General features: G+C 49.7%; 8 protein-coding genes; 3 read left to right on the forward strand and 5 right to left on the reverse strand.

The window, feature by feature from the left end:
* Positions 1–68: 68 nt before the first annotated feature.
* On the reverse strand, positions 69–1,855 carry CHC_T00003816001 (hypothetical protein). XM_005714989.1 is given in 2 exon segments: positions 69–106; positions 107–1,855. The coding sequence occupies 1 exon segment, from the start codon at positions 1,853–1,855 to the stop codon at positions 107–109; it is 1,749 nt and encodes a 582-aa protein (XP_005715046.1). The 3' UTR covers positions 69–106.
* Positions 1,856–2,493: 638 nt separating this feature from the next.
* CHC_T00003817001 (hypothetical protein) lies at positions 2,494–2,733 on the reverse strand. The gene has a single exon (XM_005714990.1). The coding sequence runs from the start codon at positions 2,731–2,733 to the stop codon at positions 2,494–2,496; it is 240 nt and encodes a 79-aa protein (XP_005715047.1).
* A 488-nt stretch (positions 2,734–3,221) lies between these two features.
* On the forward strand, positions 3,222–4,622 carry CHC_T00003818001 (hypothetical protein). Its single transcript, XM_005714991.1, has one exon. The coding sequence runs from the start codon at positions 3,222–3,224 to the stop codon at positions 4,620–4,622; it is 1,401 nt and encodes a 466-aa protein (XP_005715048.1).
* CHC_T00003819001 (hypothetical protein) lies at positions 4,623–4,748 on the reverse strand. The gene has a single exon (XM_005714992.1). The coding sequence runs from the start codon at positions 4,746–4,748 to the stop codon at positions 4,623–4,625; it is 126 nt and encodes a 41-aa protein (XP_005715049.1).
* Positions 4,749–5,356: 608 nt separating this feature from the next.
* Positions 5,357–7,836, forward strand: CHC_T00003820001 (hypothetical protein). XM_005714993.1 is given in 2 exon segments: positions 5,357–5,992; positions 5,993–7,836. The coding sequence occupies 1 exon segment, from the start codon at positions 5,357–5,359 to the stop codon at positions 5,990–5,992; it is 636 nt and encodes a 211-aa protein (XP_005715050.1). The 3' UTR covers positions 5,993–7,836.
* Positions 7,837–8,051: 215 nt separating this feature from the next.
* Positions 8,052–9,260, forward strand: CHC_T00003821001 (hypothetical protein). The gene has a single exon (XM_005714994.1). It carries the CDS (start codon positions 8,052–8,054, stop codon positions 9,258–9,260), a length of 1,209 nt encoding a protein of 402 aa, XP_005715051.1.
* A 44-nt stretch (positions 9,261–9,304) lies between these two features.
* CHC_T00003822001 (hypothetical protein) lies at positions 9,305–9,457 on the reverse strand. The gene has a single exon (XM_005714995.1). It carries the CDS (start codon positions 9,455–9,457, stop codon positions 9,305–9,307), a length of 153 nt encoding a protein of 50 aa, XP_005715052.1.
* Positions 9,458–11,092, reverse strand: CHC_T00003823001 (hypothetical protein). Its single transcript, XM_005714996.1, has one exon. It carries the CDS (start codon positions 11,090–11,092, stop codon positions 9,458–9,460), a length of 1,635 nt encoding a protein of 544 aa, XP_005715053.1.
* Positions 11,093–20,081: the final 8,989 nt, after the last annotated feature.

A 20,081-nucleotide genomic window follows, 5' to 3' on the forward strand; every position in this document is an offset into this window, starting at 1 on the left:
ATGTCAAGAACTTCATCAAGTTAATAGAAGAAGGCAATGAATACTGTAGAGGACTGGAGAGAAGCTCGATGACGTTGTGTGTGACTACGACTGTGAATTCGTGACTCTACCCTCTTCTCTTCTTGGGCTTTGCGAGAGGGCCATCTATTATTCTATACCGCGCTGGTAAGTACTGCGCAGTAATAGGTCCAAAGTCGCGCATCACCATGATGCATTGGTCCATCCGCACAATGCTGCCCATAAGGAGTTCTTTCTGAAGCCGAAGTTGCTTTTGGTCGGCACCACGTGCAGTCGACTTTGTTGCTTCTAGGCTTTCCAGACGAAGGAACAGGTTCAATACCGTCTTATACATTAATGCCGTCATGCTTCGATACACACCCATTGCGTTCACTTTCCAGAGATAGTACCAATTGCTCGCCCGCTGTTGGTCGTGAGAGCGGGGTACCTCCTGCATGACCAATATACGATCCTGATACATTCGGAAAAGATGCTCTCGCGCCACCTTCAACGGCAACATGCACTTCTCCGCAACTGCCTTATCTTCCATGCCTCCATCAACAGCGAGCGCACGGAAGACCCGTCTTCCTACTGCTCCATATCGGCTAAGAATGAGGTCCTCAAGGGTCTTTTGCCGTGCATCAGAAACAAGTCTACCGGTTATAAAGCGCAGTGAAGTCGGAGATTTCTCTGGAATGCCCACCACAAACGTCGGGGTTTGCTCCATCAACAATTGTAGAGCTTCCCAAAAATCGTGATTCCCCACAGCGCCATCCTCTTTTAATTGCTCTTCAATCGTTGCGACTTCAATTTCTGCAGTTTCGAAGTCATCGGAAGGAGCTTGGCAATCTTCTTCTTCAAGTGCCATGCGCAAACCCGCTCTCAAAATGCCAACAGCGACGTGATTTTGGACTCGGCCCTGGACAACAATGGCGCAACATTCATTTCGGAATTCTCTGTTGAGATGCCAAAAGCAAATATTCCACACGTCCATGTCATTTTTCCTTGATGGGGCGCCAACTACAATGCTGTGATGACATCTGCCAATCCTGATGCATTCCCTTTCCTCAGCTCCTGATTGACTTCCTGAACCTTGGAGCATGGGTTCATCGTCATCAGACTCATCATCAGACTCAGAGGGCCGCGATCGTTTTCCGTTCATATCTTTTTGATTTGAGATGTAGTCATTTCTACTCGATTCGTCAGCTTCTGGAGAATTGCCGTTTAATGGCCCGTTCATATCGCGCCGTCCATGCCAGCGCATTATACCAGACTTGGCCATATCGTTGAGACAGGCTTCGGCGTCACTCTCCGTGATGTCCAAGTCGATCAACACGGATGTTAGGACAGACGAAAAGAGTTGATGAGAAGTTAGTCGCCCTCTTTCAAAGAAAGCACGAACAGCGGTCTCTCCAACGTCCCCGTACCGTCGGCGAGCGAAGCCTAGATACAGAGGAAGCCTTGAACGGAACAAGGCATACTCTCCTCGCGCGTAATATGCAGAATGCGTTAGGGTTCGAGACCGTTTTCTGTGGCGTTCTACATCGATTTGGTCTTCTTTTTCAGAGCGATCTCCGTTAGTACTTGCTTCCTCCTTTGGGCCGTTAAAGCGCTCGACGGCATACGCTATGCCATGTTGAAGAAGCACGGCCAAACTGTCTCGGATTAGAGCGTGGCATGTTTGAGGACCGGAGGTTTTTGTGTCTGCATTTGCGAGGGTCTCGATAAGCGGGGTCGCCTTTGCAATAATCTGAGCAAATGAAGAGCCTGGTGATGCAAGCAGTATCCGTAGAGTTTCAGCTGTTGCCTCGCCGAATTGACTGCGAACCATTGAACAAGCCAGGGCTTCTTCATTCATAGCCATGGTCACGGACCTTTGTTGGCATTCGAGTAAGCCCTGGGACTGCTCTTAGGTTTTCTTTTCATGCGCAGTCCAGGAAGCCGTCGTATGTTGCGTTAACAAAAATGTAATCGAGGCAAGCAATGGCATCTTGCATCCAGCTGAAGTTCCGGGACCTGTTGAAAGTACACTGAGTACGACGCCGAATGAAGCTATGCCGTACCAATACGAGACTGTGCATAAACGGACGTAATAAAGCAAAAGACTCCCCCTGAAACTGCAATTTTGTTTAAATAACAACCAGTGATTCTCAATAACGCCCCCCCAATGTCATTTTATGCGTTCCGAAATAGTGCACAAAAAGCGTTCACCAATGGCCATACAGGAATGAACCACACTATTTGATGACACATGTAGAAAAACACGTGTACTGCAGTGAAGACGACAACGCTCGGGATCAAAAGATCAAAAAGAAAGAGGGGACCGACCTCCTGGTGAAAATCTGGTCTGCTCTCGCCGTCAGCCCCCCGATACAGATACGCATTCGCGCTTGCAACCACGTTGTTGCAAACTCCCTGCCCAGCCTCACACAGTAAGTTATGCGCGAGTGTGCTTGCGTCTTGTCCTAATGGCTGACTCATCCCCAGCCGGCTCATTCAATGCTTTATCCCCTCTGCCAGCTTTTTTCTTAAGTTTCCTTCCAAAGCCCTAGCTGCCTGAGCAATGCCACCACAAGATGCGACTTGACTGTTTGTGGCTTGTCTGCCCGACACACCAAGCTTTTGCTCAACAAAAAGTTCTCGCATGCCGCTGTCGTAGCCGCATTTCGAGGACGTCCCATTCCTCTCCTTCGCACACCACACCCCGTGCTTGTCTAGGCAAGCCTCCAGTGCCATCTTTTGAAGACCAACAACCTCATGACCTTGTGAAAAATTCTAAGCACGAAGACCGTCCATCGCGATCCGTCTCCACCTTGCCTCTCGAAGTTGTGCAGCGCATCGCGTCCGGCGAGGTTATTCCCGACTTCCAAGCTGTCATTCAAGAGTTGGTCGAAAATGCAATTGATGCATATGCCAAGAACGTTTGTGTCAGCATCGATTTTAGAAGCTGCTCAGTTACGGTAAGAGACGATGGGGTTGGAATATCTGCGCCCCATAATTTGCAGCAAATCGCTGGATGCAACGCAACCAGTAAACTTCGCACGCTGCATGAACTCGAAGCTGGTGTGCCCACACTGGGATTCCGCGGGCAAGGTCTATGGGCTATTGCTGCAAAGGCGAAATCTCTTGTCGTAGCATCACGCACTGTAGATGCACCACATGGCACTTCTGTCACATTTTCAAGTACCGGACATCCTCTTCATGATTCTATCTCCGCAGTTGCGATGGCGGTGGGGACTGTGGTAAGTGTGCGTGGGCTTCCATGGTCACTTGCAGGTCGCGAGAAGTCGAAAGCCACACAAAAATGTAAGTTGTGGCTTGTGAGGGCTGCTCTAAGCCACCCTTCCGTGTCCTTCCAGTTGAAACGCAACACTTCTTTGCTTTGGCAACGTTCGTATAAAGGAGGGATGGTCGCAGAATCGCTAATACAGACGTTGGCAAATGAATTGAAGGTGTCACCAGCCGGCTTCCGATATGGGTCGAAATCTCTTCCCGTGTTGGGTTCTGTTCATGTCATCTTTGGACTCCCTTCAATAATACATACGTTTTCCAAGATGTGGTTTGTTACTGCAATGAACGGAAGACATGTGTCCTTCGACTCGCTGTATCGAGCTCTGGTTCCAGAGTTCAGTGTGCCAAAGGGCCGATTTCCTGTCATTTTCGTTGCTGTGAACATCACACCTGGAGCCGTTGATTGGAATATCTCGCCAATAAAGGCGAAGGTGCGATTTAAGGATTTAGAGACCGAACAGAGCGTTGTTGACGCTGTAATCAGTGTTGCAACCGATCTCTTGCAGAAAATGCCGGACTCAGCCTTTTCTCGCGGGCATAATTTAGACTTTGACAGTTCCTCTCGAATGCCTGGACCAGTCCCATTACTATTCTCTACAGTTTCTACAAGTGCCCATGACCAGCTGCCCGACGCGAGTCAGGAAAACAAATCCATACATGAAAGCATTCGAGCCAGTATTGTCAGTAGTTTGGGGCGAAATGCACAAGTTGTGACGCAAGTATTAGGAACATATATTCTTGTTGAACGCGATGCTGGAATTCTGTTGGTGGAGCAACATGTCGCACACGAGCGAATTCTCTATGAAGGATTTCTTGAGGAGTGGAGGTTATCATCATGTGTGGAATTGAAGACCCCTATTCAGCTTCCATGTTCCATTTCCGAGGAGTGGGTTTTCAAGCTTACTTCAATGGGATTCAACATCGAGCAATCAATTGATTCATATTCTAAAGAGAATAAGTCGCAGAACATAATCCATTCCGTTCCAGCCGCATTTAGTACGCTGCCTCCGTCGGAAAGGCTCCCCATGATACTAAAATTGTGTTCAAATGTGAGCACAATGGAGGACGCAGCGGCTGCTTTGGCCTGTAATATGGCCATAAGAAATGGGACCGCCCTCACTCATGGGAGAATGACGTCTATTGTGGCAAAACTTATGGAATGTCGAAATCCTCATACCTGCCCTCATGGAAGGCCAATTTTTGTTGAAATGAGCACAGCAACATTGGCGCGCAGCTTTAAAAGAACGTGGACCCCCGAACGCGTGATCAAACCTCAGGCTGGAACCCCTCCGTTTAGTTCCAAACGCTGGGATAAGGGAATGCTGCCAGAATAACTACGCACGATTAACCGGTGTCAAGTGTCTAGCTAGACGACAGGCGATTTGCCTTATGTAGGGCCAACTCTTTTTTGCGAAAAAAAAAATTAAATTGAAATTGTATAAAGTGAGTTTGAACACCATTTCTTTAACGTAAATGCCTTCGGCAACAACATCTTGCAGAACATTGAGGTAGCACTTGTGAATACACAGAAAGACTAAGAATCCAATGAAGCGGCAATACCCGGTTGACATTTTAAACAGGTGTCTTGGTTTCAAATAATTCTTCTTAGGCATTCTAAAAATGGCTGAAAAAGACCTGCAGATGTCACCAAACTCCATCCTTCCGTACCGCAGAAGTGAACTGCGGTGGCGAGAGTATCGTTTTCCTTCATGATGAGCGTAAAATTCAGACTTCAAAGACCTACTACGACTATCTGGTACCCAATTCGACCCCGGTGAATCGATTTAGCATGCTTATAGAGCTCGGGTTCCGCCAATGAGATATCGACATGGCGAAGTCGAGACAACCAGCCGCTGGAGGAAATCCTTTGTGAAATTAACCAAAACTTGCGATGTTTTTATTGCCCCCGGGACAACAAGGCCGCACAGGAGAGGGGATAGTTTCTGGAGGCACTGTATACGCCGTATACTACTACCAAGGGTACCGTATAGTATACGGTACCGCGAAGGGGTAACGTAATCAGGAGTACCGCTGCGACAACAGAATTAGGATACTCTCAGACCATGGGATGCACCTCACGATGGTGCGCGAAACCCAGACGGAAACGTCTATCGCAACCCCGCGCGACCTTTTCGGTGGCGCAATGACGCTCTCCCTTCCTCCTTTTTTTACGGATGTATCCCGACTGCGCGGAGTCCCTGACAACCAAGAAGCATTTGCACATGCTGAAACCGATCGATCTCTCATTGTCGAGCTTCTGCAACAAGAACATCCACTTCCTGTTGCTCACACCCTCGCAGCGACTTTTCATCTTGATGAACTCGCTTCTGACTCAGCCGCCCTATCTTCAAATCTTGTCTATTCAGCCGCCCTCCCTCCCGACGACTTTCCATTATTGAAACAAGGAGACCCCGCACTTCAGGTTTCCGTTGCTCATGGCGTTCACACTGTTGCAAAGTTTAAAGACGCTGAATCGCTCGCTAGTCAGGTTAACGTTCATCTCGCTTGCATCACGCTGCCAAGAGTGACGACCGATTTGCTTGTGGTATTCAATGATCCTGTTGTCCTTCACCCATGGGGTTCTAGCGCGAGGGTTGGATCCCAAGTTGCTAATTCGCAGGAATCTAATCCCGAGAGAAGGGCAGAACTTTTTGATCATGCTCTTCGTACACTTCAAGTTAACGACTGGTCCCTCTTCTGCTAGTATCCATTTTGCATCCCCCACATTATGCGAACTAGACATGGGTGGCACGGCACACTTTGCCGTAGCACAAGAATGTGCAGTTATCAGATGATGCACTTTCGTGTTCTCTGTCGCATTGCGTCTTTTCTTCCGAGTGCACAGCTTTCTTCCCATATGCTTGAGGGGCACAGCAGAAGTAGCTTATAACCATCTTCTCGGTATGTGACGTATGACGCACCAAGACAATATCTTCATCAACGCTCATTGCAAGGCCTTCATATACTCGGATCCAGACAAGTGCATGTCTTTGATGTGACCATTACATATATATCCCTTTTCTTCGCTTCTTACTGGTGGTCTGCCTCATCATCTGTCTCTCCCACTTGTGACACAACGGGATACGGGAACTTATGTCTTTCTTTACTAGTAGTTCTGGATTGAGGCTGCTCCGAACACGTGCCCTCGTGCAGCGGGGTTTTCAGGGAGAGAAGTTGACGCCCGCAAGGTTTCCTAGGCTTCAACCTGTGAAGGATGGTGAGCGCACAGATTCGTGAGTTGTACGCAACAGTATGTCAGCCCCCGATAGCATGCATCGATGCTCATGACGTCAGGGTCAATCGAGTTAACTAGGGGCAAGCACATGGGAAGTTCACCGCGTGGGCAACAACAGATATTCCCAAAACGGCCCGCTACCACACTCAGGTGTAGTCCCGTCCTCTAGCCCATGTGGCTACAGTAATGGCGACCACATTTCATGACGGTGGTTGACGTCTTTCACAATATGAGATATGTCAAGAAGGTCTTAGAAGGACGTATCGCAAGTCAATTCTGGTCTTGTTGTTGACGGACTGCGGTATTCATCATTAATCGTAAGAGACTTGAAGAGTCCACTGTGATTGACTGCGAGCTACGTTATTTATTTTGAAGAGTGTTATTTCGTCTGTTGGCTCGTTGCAAATGCCTGTTCTCTGTCGTAGAATGAGTAGCAGTAAGTAAGACCCAGGACTAGAGCTGTCATCTGCCGACCCAATGGTTCGCAAACTGTAGCAGTTCTCATATCGCTCATTCAGGAATGTTTGCGAAGTCGACACATTTTCTTTCTTTTCATATCTAGCGTTGTTGAGCTCCTTTTGAGTGAACGAATTATGATGATGGCCTTTCTTAGTGTGACGATAATCTTGCACTTCGTCAAGTTACTCTGGCGACGAAAGAGGAACCGGAGTTTTCCGGAATTACTGGTGGCATTCCGCTTCGTCAGTACACACAAATCGCTTGCCGTCTAGGGACATCCAAAGCCGCGGCTCATTCGAAAGGCAAGGAAGGGCTGCTCATGACGCACCCTTCTGTATTTGTTAAAATGCTGTCAACTTTCGGAGAATACCTCAAGATGCATGTGAAAATGATCAGATCAGAACTGTTCCCGGTCTGTATGGGGTACGATGTAGACAAAGCAATGAAAATTACAGATGCAAAGCTTTCATGATCGACTCCCGAGACAAGAAAGACGTAAATCATAATTTACAGATGGGAATTGGTGCAAGTCAAGTTACGAAATTCCTTCTATACAGAGTGCCTAGCTTGGTGCAGCTATCGTTTGTAGCTGTGCAAGTAGCAGCACCGAAAGCACCTCACCGGGTTTACTTCGAATATAGTGATGTGTTGCCTCTGTCATATAGAAATCCCTGGACATGGTACTTTTTTTTCCTTTTAGATACAAACCAGACTTTCAAAAGTAGTGATACGAAGTTGTGGAGCACAAGCACGACTTCACCATCTTAGGAAATCTGAAAAAAAGATTGTTCGCCGGGCAATACATGTAAATTACTTACTGAGTCTTTCCGGCAGAGCAAATTGCTCGTCAAAAATATCTTCAATACAGTACACGTACAGTACAGCGAGTTTTGCATCATTTATCATACCCAATCTGGCGAACAGTACAGTACGTAGTCGAGATCTCCTTCCTGGAAACAGGTAGATTCGGTCACTGCAACCTTTTCCACATTGTCATCGACCGCTGCACATTGAGTCGTTGATACGAACGCAGAGCGTGCAACTCAAGCACTACTTTTGTCTTACAGAAATGGAGGCCTTCGTTAGTGCATCTACCTTTTCGGGAAATCCGGGGCTGTTGCGTCGTCGAAGAGATGGCCTATGTGCACGAACGCATCCATCACAAACGCCCATAATGGCGAAGAAAAAGACCCCTTCATCGCCTCCAAGCAAAAAACCGTCTTCATCCGAGGGATTTTCGGGCATGGCGGCGGGGCCTGGAGCACCTACGCGAGAGTCACGCATTTCGCCAACGCGAGAGCAGGCGAGCGAAACCGAATCGAGTAGGACAGGAGGGGAGGCTGTTGATTCGACTACTGCGAAAGTGTCGCGAGCGACTCGCGCTCTTGGATCGAAAAAGGTGACCGCTCCTCCTAAGCTGGAAACGAAAAAGACTGCCGCTGACTTCATCGCTGAAGGCGTGGAAGATGACGCCGGCGCCGGCAACTTTATTGCCGAGGATATCCGCTTTGGAATAGATGACGTCCTAGACCCTTTCAAAGAGGATGACGAGGTCCAATCGGAAAAACGCCGGGAATCTGAGGCAGAGAGCGAACGCGAAAGCATCGGTAAAAGTATTGATGTGACTGGTGATGGTGGCGTTGAGAAGAAACTTGTTGTACCGGGTGAGGGGGACGTTGTCTATCAAGGTGCTCAAGTAAGTGTCCAGTACACTGGTACGTTAGAAGACGGAACAACGTTCGATTCTACTCGATCCAAGAGTGGAAATTTCTCGTTTGAGCTTGGAGCTGGGCAGGTCATTAAGGGATGGGAAGCTGGGGTATCTACAATGCGAAAAGGAGAAGTTGCGGCTTTCGAGATTTCCCCGCAGTATGCGTACGGACGGAGGGGAATGCCACCAGTAATTCCAGGAAATTCCACTCTGACGTTTGAGATTGAGCTTGTTGATTTCAAAGGCGGGGAGAAGGAGGATATCAAGACGGTGGCCGATTACAATCCCGAGGTGGCTCGGACGCCAGAAGATATTGCAAAGGATTACGATGCCAGATTGGAAACGCAAGAAGAACGTAGAAAAGGCATGAGTCTCCTGGACCGCTTCTACATCATATCTCCGTTTGCCAGCCAAACGGGTGAACGGCCGCCCTGGTGGATCAATCCGAACATCACATTTGTTGGCATTCTGGCGTTTTGCGGGTTGGGGTTTTATCTGGTAGTCTTGTCCGGAGCAATTCATTTTGGCTACGTCGATCAACCCGTTGACGTTAACATCTTCAAGTGAGAGATTTTTCCACGATCAGCATCGAGGGAGTAGTGCAGGGTAGGTCAACAGAATGAATCACTAGTCCACACCCATATGTATTCATTTGTAAAAAGCACAAAATCTGAATGTGGTACAGTAGTGAGACCGAGAGCAATATTGCCGTATCCATTGGCTTTCTGCGTTACTCTACGGTTAAGTGCCAAAAGGCTTCCCATCTACTTTTGAAGAGACGGCAAGTTGTTCCCAAACCGCTCATCTACTAGCAGTTCTCGGCCAAAAGAGAAAATATCGGGGGCCGTCCAGCCCCTTGAGTTGACAGTGAAGTCCTTCGTATTAAAGTTAATAGTTTTGCCCAACCCATCACGCAGTGCTACGCCTCTGGACTTCAAGAATGTCTTCAAAATCTGAAGCCTCGACGAGGCGTCCGGATGACGCAATTCAATATGGATTTCAAAACGACCAGGTCGCAATAGCGCCGTGTCAATAAGGTCGAGGGATCGGGATGTTGCTAACATAAATACTGGAGCTCCTTCATGGCCCCGATGCACCCCGTCAATCTGTGTCAAAAACGTACTGAGTAGTCGGTTGAATGCTTGCGCCGCCGAACCTCCATCTTCTTCACTCAAATCACGGTTGGGTGCAAGTATATCGATGTTTTCTACGACAAGAAGGGCAGGGGCTATTGCATTCGCAATCGCGAAGAGACGAGTGAGCTTCTGTTCAGCGTCCCCGATGACGCTGCTGACAATGGCAGTTGCATCAATGTATAAAAAGTTCACCGTGTGCTTTGGGAGAAGAGCTGGCGCGAGCTTGGTCATAGCAGTCTTGCCACAACCAGTCGGGCCGTACAGAATAAGGCCCCGGAATGTACCAAGGGTCTTCATGATCTCCATTGAAGTTCTCGTTTGTGGATCTGCAGTGCTTGATCCTTGAAGTGCGGATGAGGCAAACACAGATGTGATGCACTCGAGAAACTGCTGGATTTCGTTGTCGAGGCCAAAAAGAGAATCAGGAGAGGTGCATTTTCCATTCGAAATCAACGAAGAGACGCCACCAGCGCTGGCCAGTAGGGAAGGGACGATAGCGCGTAGTACGTCGCTGAGAGATGCGTCGCTGAACACTTCGTTTACTCTCTTTAAAACGTCCCCATCCTCCTTCGATAGAGCCACATTCACGGGTTCTTCAACAAATGAGAAGAAGCGAGAAAAGTCCGCATGCACAAATCCTGGAGTCACAGTTGCAATTTGCCTCGCAATCATGTCCAGGCTAGCACACCACTTGATTTTGCCTCTCAAGCGGCTTCGGATCCAAGATTCTGCGAGAGCTTTACGCTCTGCGACCGCGAGCGGATACAGGCGTACGACGTGCCGCAATCGCCTAACGCAAAGCAGAGCCGGGTGTACAGCTTTCTCATGGCATGCAGTGGCAATAAAGACGAAAGGTTGAGCAACTTCTAACGAGTTCTTCAGCGCGTCGTTTAAGACGGCAACGGTTCTAGTCTCAATGGGAGTGATAGCGTTCGAAAATCCAGGGGCAGGGGCCCAAAAGTCAATGTCATCTAAAAGGACAGCTTGCGGTCCACTATCCTGTCGTGGCTGAAAGGCTGCGAGAACGGCGGCGATGGTCGTGACGGGGTCATCATGACATAGGGTTCTAAAATCCAGGACGCGAATATCAAAACTGGCTGCGTCAAGTGCCCGACGAGCAAGGGACGATTTTCCCGTGCCGGATGGACCGACAAGCAAGATCGCAGACTGGGCTGAAGTTGTTTTCACATCCTGCAGCAAATCGCGGAGATGCTTACTGGCTGCGCATTCGATGCAAGGATTCTCAAGATACGATTCCGACATTTACGTAAATGATGGTCCGGTGCAAACATAATCGCTGCTTTTGAGCAGGATCATAGCGAAACGCGAAAACGAGTGGGTAGAGGCCCGATCAAGCTGCCAGCCCCGTTGACAACCGCGTGGGAGGATCGATAGAGTAAAAACCTTGCATTTTTTATGAATTGAAACAGAAGAAATAAATAGCTTTCTACTCGGTACAGTACAGTCGGTGATCAGCCACCTAATGGGATAGATTATCCGCAAAACGGCCCTGGCAGGATGATTTCGAACCCTCGGTCAATCCCATAGAAAATAAGCAAGTTTTAGATAACTGTTCGAAGTAATACTCGCTTCCGTTTTGGCGCAGAGGTTTTCAACGGTCACCTGAGGAAAGTGGAGGCCTCCCGTGATATGTGTGCTGACCTCACGCTTGAAATACTCTGCCTTATCGTTACATTTCTTGTGTGACGCTTGACAAAAAGGTGCTCTCTACGAAAATAGAAATATTCCTTCCAGCTGAGGTGCCTTTCGAGCTCAAACCTGTGTTCAAGGCCACACTCCACCCTTCTCGGCTTTGTTGCGCGTTTTGAACATCTCAATCTTTATACCTTGCATTCAACCCCCACCAAGAAGTCAATTGCCAAGTCCATGCAATCATAATTAGTTCTATTGCCGTGACTGTGGGTGTCACTCGTACCAGTAACGCTCTGCACCTCCCCAAACAATAGATGTTGACAGAAATGCGGTTCTACAGGATTCGGAGAGCATTCATGACGTTAAGATCATTCAAATGCACCTTAGAGGCCGCCACGGTCTTCAAACCTACTATGAGGTTCATGTTAACAACTTCAAGCGAGCAAAGAGTCAAGTTTTTTTACTTTCGCATGCACTTTCGATTCGTTTATGGAATCTTTATAAGACTGTCAACGTTTTAGACCGCTCATGGAATTCAACGACTGCCTGTGAACAGGCAGCAAGCATAGAGAAGATACAGATGCCCGGTGAGCGCTGTAATACGTTTCTTGCCTGCATTCAAATATCAGTAGCTCGCAAACACTCACGCAACGACTTTTACGCAAGCTGGATTGCCCCTCGGACATTATACACGCTTTGGTCAATTACCAGTTTCGTTAGCACGGAACTATTTGCGGACTCATTTAACGAAAGTGGTGTTCTTTGAGACTACTGTAGTTTGGACCTGGGGGATTTGGAACTTGGTTCTCTGAGAAGTTGGAACTATGTTTAGGACAGCATAGAAGGTGGTGCTGGAAATCCACCCTTCGACAACGTGCTTTTAGAAGACCTGTTTACCAAGTTTGAGAAGGGCGTTCAAAAGGAAAGTCCGTACTGTCGCTGTGTACTATTGCCTATCGGAAAGGGTTCTGAACTGCTAAAGCGAGTTCAGCTACTTACGTCAGAAGCGCATCTTCTGGTATCTATTCCACCGGGATGTCTACCGTTCAGAAATGAAAACGTGTTGCTCACACAGCACTATTTAAAGCCGAAACCGCACTTACACCAGTACATCGGCCTTTTTATGTGGTGCAACAGGCCTTATCTACTTAAAAACAAAGCACCTTTGAATATAGAAGATGTTTATCAAGCCTGGATTGATGACACTCTTCTCTGCCCAGAACGTTCAGTATTGCACAGCGAAGAGTTTTTTAGGGCTTTCCCTATGGAACTACGTGGAGAAGAGGGCATAGATGGTTTATTGACAGAGCTTTGGAGTACTTAATTCTCATTGTCTACAGTGTGTGTCAATCGCTTGGAGAAAGTAAGTACATGATACACCAAGTTTTAGTGCTTTCTATACATTTAAAAGTAAAGGTTCCATGTCGTCAGGTTCCATGTCAATTGTGGACGTACTTTCAATAGTGTGTACAGAGTTATTGTCATTTTGCTCCTCTGCATCGCTGCTGCTCAGTACAACGGTAGATACCAAGGGTTCTGATTCTACTAGCAGCTGATGGTTGCTAGGGGGTATGAATTCCGCCGGTGCTGAGTTAACTGCACCTTCATGTTCTGAAGTATCGGGAAAGTGGTTGGTGCAGACTGCTTCGTTGCAGTCGCACCCAATGCACTTTCTTGCCCCTCTCACACATGAACATCGACGAGTAGAACAGTCTCCCTTGCATTTGCAGGAGGACGTCACTTGTCTTATTAGACCTTCAATTTGTCTGAGGTGTTCGTTTGCTTGGAGCAGTATTGAGCCATCTTCATGATAGCCATTCTCAGGTGCACAGCCCCCTATTGTTTCATGTGAAGCATCCATGCAGTGTGCCCTTCCCCAATACTTGTATACAACGAAAAATGACCTCCTTATCTGGAGTTCTAGGTGTTGTACGTGAGGTACTAGCTCATTAATGCTTTTCGAATTATCAAAAACGAAGTTACGTACGTCAGTCTTCCATAGATGTGACCGGACTTCATGTGTTGAAGTGAAGATGCTCTTCTTAAAGGCTGAGAATTCTTTCTGTTCTAGAAGTCCCTTCTGTAGTTGGTAAGTTGCTTCAGTGAGAAATTGTCTCGTATGCGTTTTAGAAAGCAGTCGTTCTTTGCCATGCTTGAATAGATACAATATACATATGAACGTTTCAAATGTTTCAATAGTTGTCTTGTTGATGCCAGTCTCTGGCGGCTCTAGATTAAGCAGATGTTTCCTGAAAATGGCCAAGACAAGCACGAAGACTTCATGACTCATGCCAAAGAAAGAGGGTGTAAAATCACAGCCAGCCATACAGTACAGCATAGCTACAGTCTTACCACTGCTTTGTATAGAATATAAAGCGGAGATTGCATCATCAACACTATGAAAGGTGTCGTTCAAAACTTGAAAGATTCCTTGTGAGTGCATAACTTCGGAGCACAGTAGAATTATGAACACGTCCGTATCGTCTGATAGTATTAAAGACCCTGAAATCAGACTTGTGCTTCGTATATCCCTTGGTACTCTTTCCACGTGGTCTGTTCTTCCATTGGGTTCCATTACACCAAACTGCCTCTTAAACACCTGGAATGGTCCGGCAATGTAAGGAGTGTACGTAGCTACAAATCTAGTCTCAGACTCACCATGTTTCATTTCATGTTGACCGATGTATGCACCTCCTCTCGTCTCGAAAACAAGGCAACGATCGCGAGGAATCTGAAACAAGTTGCTATCACTATTGCTATTCTCCTTCTCTCTCTTGAGGACAATACATCCTTGAGTTAACATGGATTCAGCGTCGTTACTGTCCCTATGCGGTGTTAAATCTTTCGGAGTACAGTTTGTAAATTCTGTTGGTACTGCAAACATACCTCCATGGAGGAATATGCAACAGTTATGCTGTAAATGTTTCAGCAACTCAAAAGATGCTACCGCTGCACAACGCAAATGCAGAGATGCAAGCTCGTCTTTTTCATCTCGGTTGTTGAGGAGGGAGCTCCACGGGACAGTAAGTTCATCGTCGAACTGTAGCCGCCTACAAGTGGTTTCCTGATCCACCTCACTCTCTTGGCGAGTACCTCTGGACCTGTTTTCGTCCCGCCGAGTTTGCTCTGATTTCTTATGCACGATAACCTTGCTTGGGTCATCAATATGAAGGTGAACCTGTCGTAGGTGTTTTGAAGCTGCACCTGTCAAGTATGGTCTCATAATTGATATCATCTTACCAATGACAACACTTTGCAGGGACGTACCCCCACCTGCATTGTCCCCTCTGAAGTGGAGAGAATTCATAACGTCTAGTTGAACAGAGTAGTAAGGTGTTAGCGACGAACCAAATATACTTCGCGACACTGGAGAGCTCGTACCACTGTCGAAGGATATTTTGTTAAAAAAGTACAGAACGTCTCTGTTGTTCCTTCTTGTATACTTTAGGAACCTTGATTTGACTGGATGGTTAAACTGGCCGTTCAGGTCCACGAAACAGTCAATAAAAGTTGAAACAAGGTGTCTCCGATCATGAAGGGCGTCCCATCGCGCCATAACTTCCTTTAAGTACTCCCTGTTCCCGGAATTTATCGCCTTTCTTTCCTCTGCGTACACCGCGTCCTTAGCTCTCGCCATCTTTCTCCTTCTTTCAACCATAACAGTAATGAACGAATGTTTGCCCTTAAGTCTTTTTATGCGACTCGGTCCATCTGTGACGCTAGCAGTCAGAGTGACGTCACCTCCTGAGCCAGTAATTATGACCACACCACCGTTCTTTGACATACACTTAGATGCTCTCGTAACTGCACGTGATCTAGTCCACTTTTTGAAACGTTTCCCTGAAAAGTGGTTGACCACATCCTCTTCAGACAGTCCACCGAACACATCAGGAAATATTACAGAAGAGTGCAGCTTGGTAGTCATCCTTCCCAGCTCTGCGACCTGCAGCAACCTGTTTTGGTCCTCAACTATATTCCTTCGTTAGGGAGGGCTGGAAAAAACGTTGGTGAGCCACTCAGAACCGCGATGTGCGATGTTGAGAAAGCCTTTCTCTCTCATTACGTGCAACATTCTGGACACAGTTCTCCACTGAACAGCGTTTCGGTCAAAAGGTGACAGGGGCCCTCTCTGCTCCCCTCCATCGTCCAGTATCTTCTTACGACCAAAAGCCCTTGACGCACCAGTGCAATATCTAGACAATGCTCTAAAAATATATACCTGCTGCAGCCATGCCGATGCATTCTGCAGATGACCTAGAAAGTTGACGCTCAGGCTTTTCAAATGTCGAACCGCCAGCATTTCAAGAGACTCATCCATGTGCACGTAAGTCCATCCCCTTCTGTCTATGGCATCTTTTCCTCTTCCTGTAAAACTTAAAAGCTTGACAAGAGAACGGCCTGGCCTCTTGTCATACAGTTCATCCACCACGTATGTTGGTAGAATACCTCCGAAAAAGGCATAATATAGACTCAACTCCTGATATTTAAAATGTGTCGTTGAGTACAGGATGGGCATATGCTTGAACCAAAAAATATCTGTGACGTTACTATGACCAGTTCTAGACAGCACATGGAATCCAATGGTGGGTAGTAAGCATGAAAATAGAACAGTGTTCACAAAGTGCTGCCCATTGCATCCACGGCCAAATGCTTTCACTGCCTAATCCCTGATCCTTCTCCCACAGTTTATCGTATCCGCAGTAACAACCTCAGTTGCTTCTTTGTACAATTGACCGAACGGCTTTTCGTTTGTGTGCTGCGATGTTGCAGTACTAACACGTGCCCCCAGAGGTTCTTTAAATACCCCGTCGGCGGAGAGTTTTTTCTCAGAAGCGTTCTTATGCATGCTTGCCACTTGTCTGGCAAGCTCATAATTTTCCAATAGAAGCATATCAGTGATGTGAATAATCATGGCACATGCAAAGTTGAACAATACAACACGGTTGTTACGTGCATGGGAGTGAGTAAGGATATTTGAGACCTGGCCTTTAGAGAGGCCAGCACATGCAGCAATCTCATCTAACCCAAGACCGTCAAGCATTTCCTTGCATATAGAGTACATTTCTTGCTTTTCCGTATGGAAGAGTCCTGGGAAAGGAACTAGCCACTCATGTACTCTATAAACATCATTTATTATTCCAGGACTCCTGTTGGATGTCGTATTGCCATGCCGTTTTCTGTAAGATTCCATCCAAATCTCTACAAACATCTTGTACGATGGCTGGTCCCCTCCCACAACCACATGTCTAGGGCACCCTGGATGGCCAGGCCTTGTTTGTTTCTCAATTCTCTTTAAAAGCCTTCGAACTGTGAGCTTGTCTGCAGCACTGTCTCGACTTATCTCGACGTAAACAACTTGCTGGTCGTATAAAGACTCATCTGTAGCAGCCTTGCCGTCGTGCTGCTCAAAAGCTGAAAGAAATAAAGTCCTGAAGTTCAGCGGTGCTTCAGTGCAGCCATGCTGAAACTCAGTCCGAACAGAAGTGTTGTACTCACTACCAAGACCCTCTTTTCCACCGACAAGACGGTTTCGGTAACCTGAGAACAGCCCGAAGACAATTGCACTAAACTCTGAATTAATTACATGGCTTTCGGGTGGCAATAGCTTGTCTACGAAAGAGCCCCTATCGCCAAGGAGGCTCGAAGTTTTCCAGTCACCAGGTTCAGCTTTAAACCTTTTCCTATGGGGTCCTATATACTCCAAAGGCTTCCACTTTTTTGTGATTCCTTGCAGTAGAGAGCCATTTACCTTCGGCATTGGCTTTCCATCAACCTTGACAGCATGCAGTGGTGTAGTGTCCCAGTTATCGAACTGGAGAAGGGGCAGTGCTTTTGTGTCCACAACAGTACTGTCCCAGGGACCATTCCTCTCCCTCTCGGCAATAAGATTCTGCCTATATTGTTCTGTTGTAGTATAAGAGAGAAAAAGGCCCAGAGAATTCAAGACGCTCACGAATGAGGGGCTAACCTCACAGATACCTGCAATTGAAATGCACGTCGTCACGGGTCCTGACACTCCGTTTGTGCGACTTAAAACTGTCTGCTCTATTGACTTCAGCGCACGAACACATAGGACAAGATCTGCACGTGGATACTCAGTGTGGGATAACTCCTCTCCGCCCTGGGTTGGGTGAGAGGCGGAGGCTTTAGCGAGGGAGCACGCGGCGCGGACGCGACGCGCCAATTGAACCGATCGGACGAGCTCGCGAAAAGGGAGTGGCTCACTGGCCGGTTACGCGCAGTCGCCCCGTGGTGCGTAAACGGGAGCGACCGGTAACGGGTTAGAAGCCAGCGCGCGCGGCGGACAACCGAAACGGACGTACGTAGGCGCAAAAGGGACGGGGGCGAGCTTGCCCCCGTTTACTGGTGGGGACGGGTGCCAGGTCTTAACCCCGCAGGGGGACGCCTCGGACACCTGTCCCAGTACAGTAGTACAGTACCTGCCGCCTAGTGCGTGCCGGGTACTGTACACAATTAAAAAACTAGCGCCATAATTGCTACTACCGCACGGCCGCTGCTACTACACGTGTGCACCACTGTACACGCGTGTTGCTTACAGACTACCGCACGGACGACACGTGTGCTAACGTACACGTACGCCAGATTACGACCGCTCGGCATGCGCGCGCGCTCGCTACACGTGGGCACAGCCGCCCACGTGTATACCGTATACGGCCGTCCGATGACCTCCGCGCGCTCGCGCCGGTCATTATACTACAGACCTCCCCCCTTAGCTTTCGCTACGTCCCCGTAGCGACCCTCTACTCGAGCGCGCGGGTCCGTTCCGGACGTTTCCTTCTATCGCGCACGATGCGGGAACAGAAGCCCCTCCGCGTCCATAAACTGCACATTCTCCCAAAGTAGTTTTCTACTATGACACGATCAGAAGATACTCGGCGATTGTAGTCCACGTCGTCCGATTCTCCCCACGCGATCCACACTGACCCCCCAACTCTTCCCCAGCACTCCCCTGCGAACTCCGAAACCTCCTCCGACAGCGACGACGACATTCCCCTACAGCAGCTCTTCAACCAACCGATGGACGGTCATCGCGACACGCCGGCTGTGCACGCGTACAGGCAGCCGTTGAGCCCGCCTCGGGCTCCGGCAGCGACGCCGGTCGGTCCCACCTTCCAACCGCGGCGACGCCTTCGCGACGGCCTGCACCCGCCCCCTGGAGTGGCGGTGCCCGCGCAAGCGCCAATTGATTCGCCCGTACCGGTCGCTCCGCCACCGCCGGGCGCCCAAGCAACACAGTCCCCGCCGCTGCCCCTCGTGGGCGTGGCTCCAAGAATGGTCGAGGCGGACCCGGAGCTCCCCGTGGAGCTGCCGCCGCCTCCCATGTCGCCGCTGCCCGCTGCGGGTACGGCGCTCACAAGGGCCGCTTCCGAGGCGCCGTACGCGGCGCCGGCGCCGTCGAGTAGCGTAGCGCTTGCGCCGGCCGGACGGGGAGCGACAACGTCGCTGGGGCGGGTATTCACCGCCCCGAGTACCCCGGGCTGGCTGCGCAGCGGCGTTGGTTCCGTACGGTCGCTGTGGCCCGGGTCCTCGATGGACCACCGCCGCCGGCGCGCACGCCGACGCGCTGCGGGCCGCAAGCCTCCGCTTACGGTCGAGGAGTACGTTCAGCGGAACTTGCTGGACGCGGCGAGGTTCGCGGCCATTCCGATGGTGCGCGCGATCAAGACTCCGTCCGGACGCGGTGCCGTGGCGCAAGAGAACCGCGCCGGCGCGTGGAAGGCGCGGTGGCGTCACGCTCCGTGTCGGACGCCGGCCGCGGCGGGCAGTGACTTGCTCTACGTCCGCTGCGAGGGCGAGGAAAAGTACCACATCTCGCTGCTGAACCTCTTTGGTCGGTATCGCCGCTACGAGGGCCTCGCGCCCGACGTCCGCTTGGTGGCCTTTCCGCGGCCTTTCGACAGCTGGTACAGCGTTGCGAACCGAGCGCGGTGGGGTGAGGACGCAGCGCGCGAGAGTCGGCTGCGCTGGCGCCGGGTGGACGATTTCTTCCACATGTGGCACAGCACCGAGTTTTTCTCGGTGCCCAGCGCCGCGCGGCGTGGCCTGTACCCCGCGCTCCCGCCGAACTGGTCGACGTTCGAGGCGCCGGAGTACCTGTGCGTACCGACGCCGAGCGTCATGGCGTACGTGGCGGCGCATTGGTTGCCGCTCGGCCGATCGGAATCCGCGGAAACGGAGCGAACGCGCGTCTTGGTGCACGCGATCATGCTTTCCGAATGGGCTGTCTTGGCCTTCCTGTGCTTCCTGCACGCCGCTCGCGAGGGACTGCCGTTCTTCACGAAGTGTCCCGACCCGCGGCTGATCGCGCGGCGCGAGGAACCGTTCGGTGAGCGCGGCCTGCTCTTCCGCCTCTCGGCGGGGCTCATCGATTTAATCCGCTCGGTCGGTATCGCGGAGATCCTCGAGGGTACGGCGTTTGACGCGGCGCACGCGACGCAGCTGTTGTCGTTCACCGAGGGTATGGATTGGAGCGGCCGGCCGGACTTCGCGTGGTTCAGCTGGAACCAGCGGTGTACCCTACCGATGCCCGCCGGAGCCGAGGCAGAGACCGGTGCCGATGGTGGCAGCGCGGCCCCCG

The sequence above is a fragment of the Chondrus crispus genome, genomic scaffold (genome assembly GCF_000350225.1).
Source record: "Chondrus crispus Stackhouse genomic scaffold, scaffold_201, whole genome shotgun sequence".
Lineage (NCBI taxonomy): Eukaryota > Rhodophyta > Florideophyceae > Gigartinales > Gigartinaceae > Chondrus > Chondrus crispus.

Coding starts and splice junctions, on each gene's coding strand:
- CHC_T00003816001 (XM_005714989.1), bottom strand. CDS start 1,855: ATGAATGAAGAAGCCCTGGCTTGTTCAATGGTTCGCAGTCAATTCGGC.
- CHC_T00003817001 (XM_005714990.1), bottom strand. CDS start 2,733: ATGGCACTGGAGGCTTGCCTAGACAAGCACGGGGTGTGGTGTGCGAAG.
- CHC_T00003818001 (XM_005714991.1), top strand. CDS start 3,222: ATGGCGGTGGGGACTGTGGTAAGTGTGCGTGGGCTTCCATGGTCACTT.
- CHC_T00003819001 (XM_005714992.1), bottom strand. CDS start 4,748: ATGGTGTTCAAACTCACTTTATACAATTTCAATTTAATTTTTTTTTTC.
- CHC_T00003820001 (XM_005714993.1), top strand. CDS start 5,357: ATGCACCTCACGATGGTGCGCGAAACCCAGACGGAAACGTCTATCGCA.
- CHC_T00003821001 (XM_005714994.1), top strand. CDS start 8,052: ATGGAGGCCTTCGTTAGTGCATCTACCTTTTCGGGAAATCCGGGGCTG.
- CHC_T00003822001 (XM_005714995.1), bottom strand. CDS start 9,457: ATGGGAAGCCTTTTGGCACTTAACCGTAGAGTAACGCAGAAAGCCAAT.
- CHC_T00003823001 (XM_005714996.1), bottom strand. CDS start 11,092: ATGTCGGAATCGTATCTTGAGAATCCTTGCATCGAATGCGCAGCCAGT.